Source organism: Poromitra crassiceps (assembly GCF_964638095.1).
Source record: "Poromitra crassiceps genome assembly, chromosome: 30".
Lineage (NCBI taxonomy): Eukaryota > Metazoa > Chordata > Actinopteri > Beryciformes > Melamphaidae > Poromitra > Poromitra crassiceps.
Genome location: NC_139652.1, coordinates 7,472,459 through 7,488,468, shown reverse-complemented (window position 1 = coordinate 7,488,468; position 16,010 = coordinate 7,472,459). Strand labels below are relative to the sequence as shown.

The following is a 16,010-nucleotide window of genomic DNA, read 5'->3' as shown; positions in this document are numbered from 1 at the left end:
CTTCTACCGCCTCTGCCCTTCTTCAGCTCTCCTCCACCATCACAGCCCGACCCAACCTCCAGACCCCCTCATCAGGACCACTAAAGTTGAGACAGGATTATCTGTTGAGAGAACCTCTCCTTTGCTCCCGTGCATCTGCCCATTTGCCTTCCGTCTTTCTCTCTGCGTGTGTCTCTATTTCAGTCTCTCCCTGGCCTGACCACATAATGACAGACCTATATTAGAGGACCCTGCCCATGCGTCCTCTCCCAGTCACCTCCCTCTCCATGGGGCCATATAAGTCTCTTACACAGAGGGCACCACTTGCCTAAGGGGACCGTGTGGACAAGCACTTGGAAGGCTATTCAGTTCGCAAAAGCCACCTACTTCACCCACAGCAGGGATCCCTTGTCTGAGCGTCACCATGGACAACCACTCGTACAACTACCCGTCCGACTGCACCCCGCTCACCAACTGTAAGTCTGCCCGTAAGCCGGCCGGATCCACCGTGGTGAACATGGGCAACGCGGGCAAGACCGCTCCCCGGGACTACCTGGTGTGGTCCCTGTGCAATACCCTGTACGTGAACTTCTGCTGCCTGGGCTTCATGGCTCTCGTCTACTCGATCAAGGTGAGGTGTTGAGCTCCATGGCCCTTTGGGCCGCTCTTTGCTTGTCTGGTTGAGTTTGGGCTTTGTGTCTTGTCTGGTTGAGTTTGGGCTTGTGTCTTGTCTGGTTCAGTTTGGGCTTTGTGTCTTGTCTGGTTGAGTTTGGGCTTGTGTCTTGTCTGGTTCAGTTGGGGCTTGTGTCTTGTCTAGTTCAGTTGTGTCTTGTGTCTTGTCTGGTTCAGTTTGGGCTTGTGAAACTCCCAGAAGAGAAATGGAAAAGAGTTGTAATAGAACAGGAGATACGACGTCCAAGCAGTGTTTGGAGGATGTCGACTCGTGACAAGAGGACCAAATTATTCACGTTGAAATAGAAAATGTCTTCATTTATTTGACCTTCTAGGCTACTATAATGCTCTTAGACTGTTGTGTGTTTTGGCCTCCAGCCTCCACTGGGAGTGTGAGTAACTTTTCTTTTTTAAAGCGATGAGTGTAGAGTGGTTCAATTATTCAACATGCTGCATTAGGAAATTAGACCATTAAGTGGCCCAGTTGGATAGATTTGGTATGTGCTTGTCTTGATGAACAACATCTCTGTAGGCTATAAAAAACAGTTTTGACGTCTCCCATGTCTATGTAGTGTGAAAACTGTAGGAGAAATGGCGAACACAACTTTTGACCAGAAGAAAACAGAATAATAATAATAAAGAAGTATGAGAGATTCTAAGATTGTGCTTGCCTATCAGCAAGCACAATAATAATTAATGAATTAATGAATGAATTAATAGTCATGTCGTGGCAAATACCACAGTGGTAAGTCGAACACATTGGGCAAATAATTTCTAAAAGAACAAGGCGTTTCTAGCCATTATTTCTCCGCCAAACTTCACAATAGAGAAGATAGTGATACTGTGAAGGTCATGGTAAATGCAACATTATTCCATCATGAAATGGCCGCTTATGAAAAGCTCCCGTTTTTAAACGAAAAACAACATCTTTGTGTCAGTGTGAAGTTCACTGTGCAAACGGCACACAGAGGAGGACGCTGGCGTCTCCTCTACCACAGGAATGGGGCTGTGGAGAAACACCATCGTAGACCAAAATAAAAGCTTCTCTCGTTAAAAGACAGTTAAAGAGCCTTGAGGTGTAGGGAGATTGTACAAACAAACTGTTTGACTACCTGAATATGATACAGACTCTGAACGTCCCCCTCCCCACACACCCACTCCCTCCCTCACACACACACACACACACACACACACACACACACACACACACACACACACACACACACACACACACACACACACACACACACACACACACACAGACACACAAGGGCGTGTATAGCCTGCAAGTCCTTTTTGGTTCAGCCGACTGTGTAGAGTAGCTCTGGATCACAGGCCCAGCACGCAGATGAAAGACAGTCATGGGGCACTTGTGGGAGTTAAAAATGGCAGACAGTAATTGGCATCTTCCTAATAGGCAAGTACTCGTGGGAGATTAAAGAGTGCTTGAAGCCTCGGCTTGGTCTGCTTGGAGAAAGCCTCGGCCTGGTCTGCTCCAAAATATACAGATGTATTCGGTCCAACCTCAGCCCCTAACCTGGACTAACCTCAGCCCCTAACCTGGACTAACCTCAGCCCCTAACCTGGACTATCTTTGGGAAACTGCAGTAATCAACCTGGAGTTTTGGACAGGCTTTGATGAAGTGGCTGTAAAACAAAGATCTGGCTGAATACAGTCATTTTTCCTTTTGCACTATGTATATGAATATACATATACATAATCATATGTATATGACAGTAAATGTATATGACAGTAAATGTAGAAAAATATCTAGATTCACAGGGGTGGGGGGACATGTCGTGTCCGACGACGTGTTCAGTTTTTAAGCCTGACCCAAACCATAACCCCCTTAACCAAGTTGTTTTACTTGCCTAGACCAAACCAAGTTGTTTTACTTGCACCTATAGTCTCACGCAATGTTGGGCAAGTTACTTTCAAAATGTAATATACTACTAGTTACTTACAATTACTAGTATTACTTTCATTTACTAGTTACTAGTTACTTACTAGTTACTTTCATTTGTAAGTAATACATTACTTTACAATATTACTGTCTGTGTAGAGTAACTCGTTACTACACTACACTACTTTTGCATTACTTTCACCAAAACAACAGCAGCAGCAGCAGAATGACATCACTGCCCCGGAACCATCCCGAAAAATAATGTCAACCGCCTATAAGTCAGTGTAAACAATCCAAAATTATAAATGTTATTCTTTTCCTTTGTTATTGTCATCTGTAGTGGGTATATGCATAAAAACAGACAGTTTGATTAGGAAATTATTGAATCTTTATTTAAATACTGTATGTGCTTTGATTTAAAAAAATGTTTAACTCAATTTGTAACTTGAGTTACTTGACAAAGTAACTGGTGTAATATTACTGAAATCCTATAAGTAATAAGTGATATTACTGAGTTACTACTAAAAATAATATATTACATGTAATATGTTACTTTTGTAATGAGTTACCCCCGTGGTCTCACGTGATCAGACCTGTCTGACATCATCACTTCTAGCAACGGAGGCTCTCTGAAGCACAAGTCAGCATTTCCGGGTTTTCCCGCAAGAAATGTCACGGCTCCAATAGCACCATGGTGGAAGTCCGGCTCTCTGCGTGCACTGGTGCATCGTTAAAAATGTAGCGCCCCACGAGCTGCGTCAAGCAAATATGGAGGTCCGTGGTTGGTCAATTCATGTCATATTTTGGTCCTTAACCACTTTTCAATAGTTGGGCACCAGACGTAGATATCCATCTATGACTGGCTACTGCGAGACTAACTTGCACCCAACCAAGTTGTTTTACTTTCATAAACATAACCAGGTAACGCAGTCATTTTCAACACGGAAACAGTGTGAGTACCTGCTGGCCGAGCAGGTTCTGCGGCTCCTGGCCGACATTTCCCATGTATACCTTTCCTGATTTTCCACATTTAGCGGAACACGTGTTTGTAGCTCTGGTTTGTAGACGTGTTTGTTTGAGCTCTCTGTGCCTCCTCTTTAGTCTCCATATTACTTCAAGTTGGGCCGTCTGTTGGAGTCAATGCTTTCATGTCGTTAAAGGAACACTCCGCCCATTTTCAACCAGCTTTGTATCATTAGAACATCAGTAGTATATCAGAAAACTGTAAACGGTTTTGAAATCTGTCATTTAATTTGACCGTTATTGAGTGTTAAAGTGTGGACCAGTGACATCACTGGTCCACACTAACTCAAATTATTAACTCATTAACTCAAATCAACTCTCAATAACTGTCAAACTATGCATCATTCATCTAGTTTGACAGTTATTGAGAGTTGATTTGAGTTATTGAGTTATTAATTTGAGTTAGTGTGGACCAGTGATGTCACTGGTCCACACTTTAACACTCAATAACTGTCAAATTAAATGACAGACTTCAAAACCGTTTACAGTTTTCTGATATACTACTGATGTTCTAATGATACAAAGCTGGTTGAAAATGGGCGGAGTGTTCCTTTAAATGTCAGGAAATCATTATGAAGCCGTATCATATCTGTCCTATATATCTGTACGTTTAATAATGTGTGTGTGTTCGTGTGTCCGTGTGTGTGTGTGTGTGTGTGTGTGTGTGTGTGTGTGTGTCCGTGTGTGTGTGTGTGTGTGTGTGTGTGTGTTTACAGGCCAGAGACCAGAAGACTCAGGGCAACCTGCAGCTGGCCCAGGAGTGTTCAGACAAGGCCAAGTGGTACAACATCCTGGCAGCCGGGTGGAACCTGCTGGTTCCTCTGCTCTTCGTGGTGCTGCTGGTCCTGCTGCTGGTCCACCTGGGAACCTCGCAGGGCTCCTTCGACTTCTTCGGAGAGGACGGCTTCCAGAGCTTCATGAAGCTGTTCAGCTGGTAGATGGAGAGAGAGAGAGAGAGAGAGAGAGGGGGAGAGAAGGAGAGATCAGTTTCCAAGTCCAACCCATTTACACTAACGGTTGGAAAGGGCATTTGATTTGATTGGGCAGATGAAGGTTGATGTTATCGCTCCTAATTGGTGGGAAGGTGTTTTCCATAAGAGTATTAGTCAAGATAAGCCAATGGAGAGATCTACCATCAGGAAGTGAGACTCCACAGGGCTACAGCGTTACAAGAATCTGAATTCCATTTGTAAATTAAGGGTCAGAGGTGAGAAACTTCTGGGAAACAGAACGTTGGTTTGTGTAATATTCATTGTTGTGTTAGCGATGCACCAGTACTAATACTGGTATTGTATATTAGGCTAATACCAAACTGAAATAGGTTATTGGTATTTGTCACATAATATTTGACCAAACGTCAAAGAAAAATACACTTATTTTCATCCATTTTCACACAATTATGTCTTAAAAAAGTGAGTCTTAATATTTTGGCCAGCGACCCCAACTAATGGGCTATATTTACATTGTTCTGTAAAAGCAAATGATTGATTTGGTACTCGAATATTATCAGATATTACTCAGACGTGGTATTATCAGTAGAGGACTATAGTAGCCTACTCAGAAGTGGTATTATCAGTAGAGGACTATACTCAGACGTGGTATTATCAGTAGAGGACTAAAGTACTCAGAAGTGGTATTATCAGTAGAGGACTATAGTAGCCTACTCAGAAGTGATATTATCAGTAGAGGACTATACTCAGACGTGGTATTATCAGTAGAGGACTATACTCAGACGTGGTATTATCAGTAGAGGACTAAAGTACTCAGAAGTGGTATTATCAGTAGAGGACTATAGTAGCCTACTCAGAAGTGGTATTATCAGTAGAGGACTATACTCAGACGTGGTATTATCAGTAGAGGACTAAAGTACTCAGAAGTGGTATTATCAGTAGAGGACTGAAGTACTCAGATGTGGTATTATCAGTAGAGGACTATAGTACTCAGAAGTGGTATTACTAGAGGACTATAGTACTCAGAAGTGGTATTATCAGTAGAGGACTAAAGTACTCAGATGTGGTATTATCAGTAGAGGACTATAGTACTCAGAAGTGGTATTACTAGAGGACTATAGTACTCAGAAGTGGTATATCAGTAGAGGACTATAGTACTCAGAAGTGGTATTACTAGAGGACTATAGTACTCAGAAGTGGTATATCAGTAGAGGACTATAGTACTCAGAAGTGGTATTACTAGAGGACTATAGTACTCAGAAGTGGTATATCAGTAGAGGACTATAGTACTCAGAAGTGGTATTACTAGAGGACTATAGTACTCAGAAGTGGTATTATCAGTAGAGGACTATAGTACTCAGAAGTGGTATTACTAGAGGACTATAGTACTCAGAAGTGGTATTATCAGTAGAGGACTATAGTACTCAGAAGTGGTATTACTAGAGGACTATAGTACTCAGAAGTGGTATTATCAGTAGAGGACTATAGTACTCAGAAGTGGTATTACTAGAGGACTATAGTACTCAGAAGTGGTATATCAGTAGAGGACTATAGTACTCAGAAGTGGTATTACTAGAGGACTATAGTACTCAGAAGTGATATATCAGTAGAGGACTATAGTACTCAGACGTGGTATTATCAGTAGAGGACTAAAGTACTCAGAAGTAGTATTATCAGTAGAGGACTAAAGTACTCAGACGTGGTATTATCAGTAGAGGACTATAGTACTCAGAAGTGGTATTACTAGAGGACTATAGTACTCAGAAGTGGTATTATCAGTAGAGGACTATAGTACTCAGAAGTGGTATTACTAGAGGACTATAGTACTCAGAAGTGGTATTATCAGTAGAGGACTATAGTACTCAGAAGTGGTATTACTAGAGGACTATAGTACTCAGAAGTGGTATATCAGTAGAGGACTATAGTACTCAGAAGTGGTATTACTAGAGGACTATAGTACTCAGAAGTGGTATTATCAGGACTATAGTACTGGTGCATCCCTAAGTATTGTAGTGTCAATGTTCGGGGGAGTTCATCTTGCCAATCTCCCAGACATGATCAGTAGAGATGAGAAGTTGATTATGGACCAATGACGATAGTGAAAGAGAAAGGAATACTAAAATGGAAAAGAGGGGAACAAATGAAGTGCAGAAAGGATGTGGAAAGAGCTGAATCCTCACAAGCAGCTACTTGGCTTTATGTTTGTTGTTATTTATTGTATTTATGTCAATGCAACATTTGGATGACAGCTCACGTTTTCTCTAGTGGGGATAGAAAGTGGAGACAGAGTGGAGACAACAGAGGACAGTGGAGCCAAAGTGGGGATATGCTTCACGGTGGAGAAAAGACACTTGGCAACGGACAATCAACCTTCGCTAGTCACTTTTCTTCTTTCGGTTTGTTTTTATTATATTACCATTGTTACAACATATCGATTTTTGTTTGATCATTAATGCATTTCTATTGGTATTTTATTGTTTTAACTACTTTAACCTTAAATTGTCTAAGTGCCAACATCTGATAGTTCATGTGAGCTGAATAAACCAGATACTATAACACAGCGTTGCATTGAAAACAATAGCTTTCATTTTGTTTGGAACATAGTGCGTTTATTCGTATTGATGGTGGAGCTGCACAAGTCATGTGATCTCAACAGCTGTAATGTGTGATTATTTCATTAATACACGGTGAAGAAAATGTACGTGAAAATGGCCTCTCTCTCTCTCTTAGCTAATGAACTCGGGGGGGGAAAGGCTGATGGAGAGAAGAGGTTCTTTCAAACGACTCTTGCGGTGTGCTGCTGCACCTACACCCAGCGTTAGGGTGATGATTTGGGGTTTTCATAGGTTTGTGGGGCGGGTCTGACTGAGGCATGGTTGTTTTCAAGTCGTCCCAGCTGCTGCTGCACCGTCTATATCCAGAACATCTCATTTTGGGGAAAGTGTACGCTATACTGTAAATGTGCCCTCAGCTGCAAGGGAGGAGGGCCGCCTGGCCACACCACTACACAGAGCAGGCCATCTGGACGCCTCAGCGCGACTAGATGGCTCCTTTCCACCCAATCAGCTCTCAGTCTGAGGGCTTCGTGGCTCCTTTCCACCCAATCAGCTCTCAGTCTGAGGGCTTCGTGGCTCCTTTCCACCCAATCAGCTCTCAGTCTGAGGGCTTCGTGGCTCCTTTCCACCCAATCAGCTCTCAGTCTGAGGGCTTCGTGGCTCCTTTCCACCCAATCAGCTCTCAGTCTGAGGGCTTCGTGGCTCCTTTCCACCCAATCAGCTCTCAGTCTGAGGGCTTCGTGGCTCCTTTCCACCCAATCAGCTCTCAGTCTGAGGGCTTCGTGGCTCCTTTCCACCCAATCAGCTCTCAGTCAGAGGGCTTCATGGCTCCTTTCCACCCAATCAGCTCTCAGTCTAAGGGCTTCATGGCTCCTTTCCACCCAATCAGCTCTCAGTCTGAGGGCTTCATCGCAGATTTGAATGGCGCACATTTAGGGGAACACTTGGCATTTGACACACTAGCCTTGGGCTGGTGGGCTAGTGCCCCAGTAAACCCTTGGTACCATGAATCCAGTGTACACGCTTAGAAAATAAGGTTCATTAGGGTTCTATATAGAACTTAAGGTTCTATATAATTTACCTAAGAACCCCATGTCTAAAAAGGTTCTATACAATTTATGTAAGACAACAAAGAACCCTTCAAAAAAACCTTCTTAAGGTGTCGACTGATTGGTGGACCCCAAAGGGTCCTATATAGAACCCCAAAATGGTTCTATAATGTTTAAAAAGCGGTTCTATATAGAACCCCAAAATGATTATATATAGAACCCCAAGGGTTCTTTTAAATGAACCATCTGAAATGGTTCTACATAGAACCATTTGATGGTTCCAAATACGTACCAAGCTATAGAACCCTTAAAGGTTCGATATAGAGCCACTTCTTCTAAGAGTGTAGGGCTATTTCTTCTTAGTTTTGCCAGCTTTTGAATCAGCCCCTGCATGGTTCAAAACAGGGCGAGTGTGCTGTGTACGCCCTCTAACATGTCCGCCCTACTGAGGAGAAGAACCCTCTAACATGTCCGCCCTACTGAGGAGAAGAACCCTCTAACATGTCCTCCCTACTGAGGAGAAGAACCCTCTAACATGTCCGCCCTACTGAGGAGAAGAACATCTTTTGTTGTGGTGTGCCAGCATTGCTGTCTTCAAGGCATGTTGGTTATTTCTATGTAAATGTACCAACCATCAAGTGACAGAATTGAACAGAGTTGGACAGACTGCAAGCTTTTGACCAACACAGCTGACATCAGCTGCATCCTCACACAGTGCATTTCACAACATCCTGCACAGTTGCTCTAACACAATTGAACTAAAGTATAACAATGTCTTTGACATGCATGTAGAGGTCATTGACTTTATATTTTAGTGGCAGAGAGTATTCATGCTCAGGGAGGAGGAAGATACATCAAGAGAGATTGAGAGTGTTAACATAGCATGAGTGGGGTTACTTTGTACATGTATATCAGGGATCATGGGCAACTTTGATGACAGAGAGGGCCACAAAAAAATGTCCTCGCTACCAGAGGGCCAGATTGTGACCGTGCACTTCCACCAGCAGCCTACTGTAACACCATCACTCCCAATTATAGCTACTAATTTGATGAAATTATTATTATTATATTATTATTATACCAACATTTATATTTTTCATATTCAAATTGAGTAATTCAGATGACACCAGAAACTTTGCTCTAGCTTTAAAACAGCCCGCTACAGCAATTTGATGGGGTACCGTACTTCAAATATGAATCAGATTGGTAATGTTGCATGTGCAATGTGCATCCTGGATATTGTTTGTTATACGCTCAATGTTAGCTCAAATGCTAACATTAAAGAGTATGTGGATGGACAATGCTAACGCCATTAGCGCCATATTCTGGGATGTAGAAAATGAAATAAAAACACGCATTTGGGTGGTCTAACCTAACCAAAAACGTCCGCCTTGTAAATAGATAAAATAAAAAATGAATACAAAAAAAGTTGAAATTGACCCAGGGGCCACAATGAGTGAGGTCGGGGGCCGCATGCGGCCCGCGGGCCGCCAATTGCCCACCCCTGATGTAGCCTACATGCTATGTGAACTATACAGCCACTGAGGTGCCCTTGAGGGATTGTTGAGAAAAAATGGACACCTCCTTTATGGAAAACCCCCGCAGGCTCCATTTGTCCTGTTGCTCCTCACGTCTCGTCTTTCATGACTCGTGTGTCCCGCTCCTGCCCGACCTCCCACCCTTTGGACTGCCATCATATTAGTGGCCTCTCCTCTGCTCGCCACGTTATTTATACGCACCCAAATCACAGCCTCTGGAAGCCAACTTTCTATTTCCTGCCTGTGGCCTGGGAGAAATGCTTACAGATGTGTGTGCCATGGACAATTACAGGCTAGGAGGAGGAGGAGGACTGCAGAGGGTTGAAGGCAGAAGCGCGGGGCGCTACCAGCGCACAGTGGCCAAGCTGGGAGACTTCTTTCATGGAGCCAGCCTGGCAGGGCAGGAGGAAGACATGTAGGAAGGAGACACACACGTCTCGTCCATGTCCCAACTGCTAAACACAACCACCGTCTCCATTAGCCTATACATGCCTAACCTTTAGTAGCCAACATCACAGTCACCCATTTTCCATATTCAATTATAATAACATATAAATAAAAAATGTTTGTGCCCAAATGTATAACCTTTCGATTTTTACTTCAAGATTCAAGATTCAAGATTTTTATTGTCACTCCATGGTACAAGTATCACGTGTGAAATTCTTGTGCTGTGGACTCCGTTTACAACATAGTACAAATATAACAGGGCATATGAGTGCAAAAAACAGCAAGAGACACAACAACAATAAGGCAGTATAGTGATAAGACAAGTCAGAGACAGTGGCATATTCACTGCACATAGGTGCACATGTCATGTGCATACTTTAGACGTGCTTAAACATTTTAAATTCGACGTATTTGACATACAGGTGCAAATAGCATGTACCTTATTAAACATACAATTAAACATTAGACATACGTAATGGTAGCAGCTACAGTACGGTACAGTACGGCTACTACACTATTTGTGTATGTTAAGGAGTCTCGTGGCCTGCGGGAAGAAACTGTTCCTCAAGCGATTTGTGCGTGCTTTTGGAACCCTGTATCTCCTCCCTGAGGGTAACAGGGAGAGAGCAGGCTGTTGTGGGGGTTGTTTGTGTCTTTGATGATCTTCAGGGACCTCCTGAGGCACCGCTGTTTATACAGTTCATGCAGTTCTGGCAACTCACATCCTGTTACGTGCTGCGTCTCACTCTCCGTAGCGCCCTGCGGTCCATGGTGGTACAGTTCCCGTACCAGGTGGTGAAGCAGCCAGTCAGCAGGCTTTCAATGGTGCCTCTGTAGAAGTCCCTAAGGATTTCTGTCCTTAGCCCAAATTTCTTCAGGCGCCTGAGTCCGTGTATTCGCTGTTGGGCCTTTTTGACAACTGTGGCGGTGTGACCGGCCCACGTCAGGTCCTGGTGGATGTTAACTCCCAGGTACTTGAAGCTGTCCACCCTTTCCACCACTGTGCCGTTGATGGTGATTGGGGGGTGTGTGCCCCCCCCCCCCCCCCCCCCCCCCTCCTGTAGTCTACAATGATCTCCTTGGTCTTGGAGACGTTCAGAGAGAGGTGGTTGTCCTGGCACCATTGTTCCAGGGCCCCCACCTCCTCTCCTTACTCATTTTAATAGAGTAATACATGGTTAAATACTAAGTAGGCCTACAGAATGTGCATTTGTGACAAGTTGCCCCATCACGGGCTACATTTTCACATTCTATTTTTGAGTGAGAGTTTTCTGACAAACTGAATCAAAACTGAAATCACACAATTGGGGACTTCCCTGGGATGGACCACCTCGTCAAGCTGACATTGGAGTATGTAGGTATATGTCTACCTTCCTTCAGCAATGCTTCAGTTCAAGGTTTCCAGCTTTACCCGTGTGATGAGATGACCAGCCCCGGTCTCCCCTACAATCACAGGCGCACTGGCAATTACCAAACACACAGAACCAGGGCCGTAGCCAGAGTTCCGAAATAGGGGAGGTCCACGGGCGCCGCCGAAAAAAAATTGAGTTTTTTTCCCCCCCTTTTTAAGCCATATTTAGAGTAATATATCATTTTAAATCAACATTAGGATTATACTGTTGTGATGTCATTATTCAGTATATTCTCTTTCATGTCACCACCTGCTCAGCTCTCCTGTCAACATAATTGTAACTAACAAACACAAACTGTTTTAGCCAAATTCATATCAAAATGACACCTACAAACACAGGTACACAACCCAAGCCGTACACAACACACAAAGTCATCATCGATAATAAAAAAACATACAGAGGGACATTTATTTATTCCTGATAGGAACAATAGAAAAATAAAATAAAATATATTATGTTGTTTTTAACTTTACACCACCTCTTTTTGTTACTTATTGGGTCATGAAACTGAAACCATGCATATAGCCACCTGCATACCTGACTTCGGGAGCTTGGCAATTGGCATCATGCATGATTAGCCAGTAGCATCCCAACGTGTCACACAGGTAACATTACTTAAGAGACAGACTAGACACTTACTTTCTTGGTTGTTGCTAAAAAATCTGTCAGTGTCACTCACTGTCTGTCGTTCACTTCGCTCACTGTCTCGCAGCTCGCTCACCTTCAATTATCTCGCCAGGCAGACAGACAGTCATCACTCACCACCATGCTGCTGCTCTCTCGGAATCAAGTTACCGCGGACGCGGCGTCAGATGACTTCCTGCCTGACCTGCCTTTCGTTTCAAAATAAAAGCGATCCCGTGTTTTTCATGCTTTTCCATGCAGATTGTTTTATAATTTTTTTTTTTTTTTTCCTTTTCTCTGAAATATTAGGGGAGGTCCGGACCTCCCCGTTCTCATAGCTAGCTACGGCCCTGCACAGAACATTTCCAACCGCCTGGGGGAGGCAGGCTGCATGTCCAAACTAATAGGCCAGACCTGGGCATTACACGGCCCGGGGGCCAGAACCAGCCCTCATGATGGTTCTGCCTGGCCCGGGAGGTCTAAAACAAACCACACCATTTTACATAATGCTAGAAAAATCTAATGAGATGACCTAAATTGGCTGTTTGGAGTGATTTTCAACATATTAAATGCTGAACAATTAAGTGCACAGTATCTTTTCTATAATGTAATCTAGTGATAAAATTAGAGGTTATGGCATAACAATATTTTTTTGCCCCCCGTCAACAACCTGGGTTTCTCATGTCCCCAGAAAAAATAATTGCCCACCCCTGCTATAGGCCCACTCATGTTCTTGGGAACTATGAATCTCCAACATACAAGGTGCTACGGAAGGCGCTACGGAGAGCACGCTGACACCACTGACATTACAGCTTTTGTTCCAGCTCTATGTAGATAATTACTATTATATATATATATATATATATATATATATATATATATATATATATATATATATATACAGTATATAGTATATATATATATATATATATATACTGTACTGTGAAAAAGAATTTCCTCTTTGAGGACAATAAAGCTATCTATCTATCTATATATATATATATATATATATATATATATATATATATATATATATATAGTAATTATAAATGACTTTCTAAAGGACAGACTGAAATAAATATCTACTTTTACTTGCCTTTAGTTGTATGATTGTTAAGTATATTGGTAGTGGATCATTTATAATCGGACTCATTAAAAACTAAAACAAGATTCACATCATCAGTAGGAGTTTTATGAACCTATCAGTTCCATCTGTCTGTCTTGTGCAATGTAGTTGAACCGGTTTGCACACATACTCTTCTCATACCACTGTGCCATGTTCCCATAATAAAACACCATCAAAAACACACCTCCATCTTTGACCTGATCTTGAAGTCATGCCCCATGAGGCAGAGAGCATAATACTACTACTGCTACTACTACTACTAAGTACTACTACTACTACTAATAATAAACACTTTTTTTTCACATTGCGATTGCAAGAATGTAAATTCAACCAATTAGTGGAGGCTTGCAATTTTTCAGAATTCCTGTAAAAACGGCAAAACAGGTTCCTCAACTTGCAATTTTTGCTAGTTTCCACAATTTTACTGCAAAGAAATCACATAAAACTTTGCAATTTTTGAGAAAGGTTGCCATTAGGTACACCTCACAAAACACCTCACAAATTGCATCACAATTTTTTAGAGAAGCCACTGCAAAATCAAGCATTTTGATCACAACAATCACACACACACACACACACACACACACACACAGTTTCCTTTCACTGAAGTTGGACCTAGGAGTTTTGATGTGGACAGTCAAGTAGATTCAGAAACTGGTCGTATAGCAGGCTCAAATCCAAACTCTTTCATAACCAGTACAAGTAAAGTTGATCAACTAAACGTGAGGCTTAAGTATCTCATGATTAATTTCTCTAGTCTCTCCTAAATGCAATAGAGCAAGGATGACAATGGCGGTTGCCAAAAAGTTGGGTGATGTACCCCATCAAGTTAGATTGGTCACTTGACTCCACGTATGAATATTGAATCAGGAAAGACCACTTTCAGTTTTTATGCTCCTGAGGACTCTCTCAAACTGGACCGACTGGTCTCCATAGAGACGTTCAGGGCGCTACTTGAGGATGTACTAGGAATTGCACCTGTTTTACGTAGCCCTCTTATTTGTCTGCACCATGTATTTATGGTGTTATTGTGTTATTGTTTTATCATTTTAGTGTTTTATAGTTTTATATTTGCCACAATCTTAATTGATTTTAATTGTTTTAATTTGTTTTAATTGTGATAGACACTGTAATCAGGGCGTCCTTGAAAAAGAGAGTGTGCTACTCTAATGGTCCTGATGATTACATGATTACATTTTGATTATATATTTTATTTTGGTGGTAAGTAACGCTGTAGACTTTAATCAAAATATTAGGCTACATGCCGAGGTCCGATCACTGAAGTACCAATAATGAGGTAAAGCTCATGCCCTCAAAACCAGGGCGTGGGTGAGCTAATTTACACCAAGAAAACTTACATTTTAAATCTGTCTGATTCTCAAGCAGAGAGAGAGAGGGAGAGAGGGAGAGAGAGAGAGAGAGAGAGAGAGAGAGAGAGAGAGAGAGAGAGAGAGATTCAAAGGGTGTTAGTCAAAGTTTCAAAATCACCATCATTTATACCATGAACTTGAGAAACTTGTCATTGCACTGGACCTTCAAGGAACTATGAGTATAGTCTGACCCCTTGTGGTCAGCTGAGCTTCACATTGAATAAAGTCTCTGTAGGAAGCCTGGTCATTGGTCCTGTTTTGCAGCCAATCCAAACATGCGAGGGATCTGCTTGCTTGCTCAACCAAACCTTTGCGACTGACATGAAAACAGCTACCTCATTATTTTAACTAGAACTACTGTACAACACAGATAGTCCAACAAAAGTAGTAGCGAGCACACTCACCAAACGTTAAAAACTCAGGTCCAAAGGGCGTTAATCAAAGTTTCAAAATCACCATAATTTATACCGTGAACTTGAGAAACTTGTCATTGCACTGGACCTTCAAGGAACTATTATACCTCCAAATCTCATGAGTATAGTCTGACCCCTTGTGGTCAGCTGAGCTTCACATTGCATAAAGTCTCTGTAGGAAGGGCATCGCCTGGTCATTGGTCCTGTTTTACAGCCAATCCAAACATGCGAGGGAAACAACGTTTCAGCCAAACACGCCTTCTTCAGCGCTGAATTCAGCGTTGAAGAAGGCCTGTTTGGCTGAAACGTCCGTTGTAGCTGACTGCCCATAGGATGGAATCAACTTTTGCAAGGACATTCAAGTGTGCTGGCTGTTCTCTCCTTCATACAACACAGATAGGCCTACAATATGTCAGAAACAAGATGGTTCCATCTGTGGTTGTTTTTCTGCTTTCAAATCTCCATCCATTTTTAATCTGTACTGCCAGACTATTATACTACTTTACTGCACAAGGAAGAAATTGATTGACATTAAAAAGGACAGATTTAAGGTCAGCACTTTAATTTGAATATGTAATGTAACAATCAGGAGTTTTGTGCACTTCTATTCTATACATTTTCCTTAACATGTTAACTTTCACTGGTTAACAGTGGTTAACCAAAGCCTGGTTAACCAAAGCCTGGTTCCATCCTCAGGTGTGTCTGTTGTCTGCTTCCTCTGTTCTTTTAAAAGGTGAAACCATGCAATTCCCTTGTTGACATGACAGAGCTGTAACTCTTACGTCTATGATCTGTGCAGAAAGTAGCACAGAATTGCTTCAAAATGGCCCAAAACCATTTAAACCACCAGAGGGAGCAGCGAGCTGATTTTCTATGAAAATATAAATGATGCCCAATATCAATATCAGTAATGTGTTGATTTTGAGGAGGACTCTAAGCTTATAGTCT

General features: G+C 42.3%; 1 protein-coding gene across 1 annotated transcript; it reads left to right on the top strand.

Annotated features, from left to right (window-relative positions):
- The first annotated feature begins 323 nt into the window (after positions 1 to 323).
- LOC310800458 (interferon-induced transmembrane protein 5-like) lies at positions 324 to 5,638 on the top strand. The gene is made up of 2 exons (XM_083663056.1): positions 324 to 610; positions 4,295 to 5,638. Exons 1-2 carry the CDS (start codon positions 404 to 406, stop codon positions 4,514 to 4,516), a joined length of 429 nt encoding a protein of 142 aa, XP_083519182.1. The 5' UTR covers positions 324 to 403; the 3' UTR covers positions 4,517 to 5,638.
- The last annotated feature ends 10,372 nt before the right edge of the window (positions 5,639 to 16,010 follow it).

Coding starts and splice junctions, on each gene's coding strand:
- LOC310800458 (XM_083663056.1), top strand. CDS start 404: ATGGACAACCACTCGTACAACTACCCGTCCGACTGCACCCCGCTCACC. Junction 611..4,294: donor CTCTCGTCTACTCGATCAAG/GTGAGGTGTTGA, acceptor GTGTGTTTACAG/GCCAGAGACCAGAAGACTCA.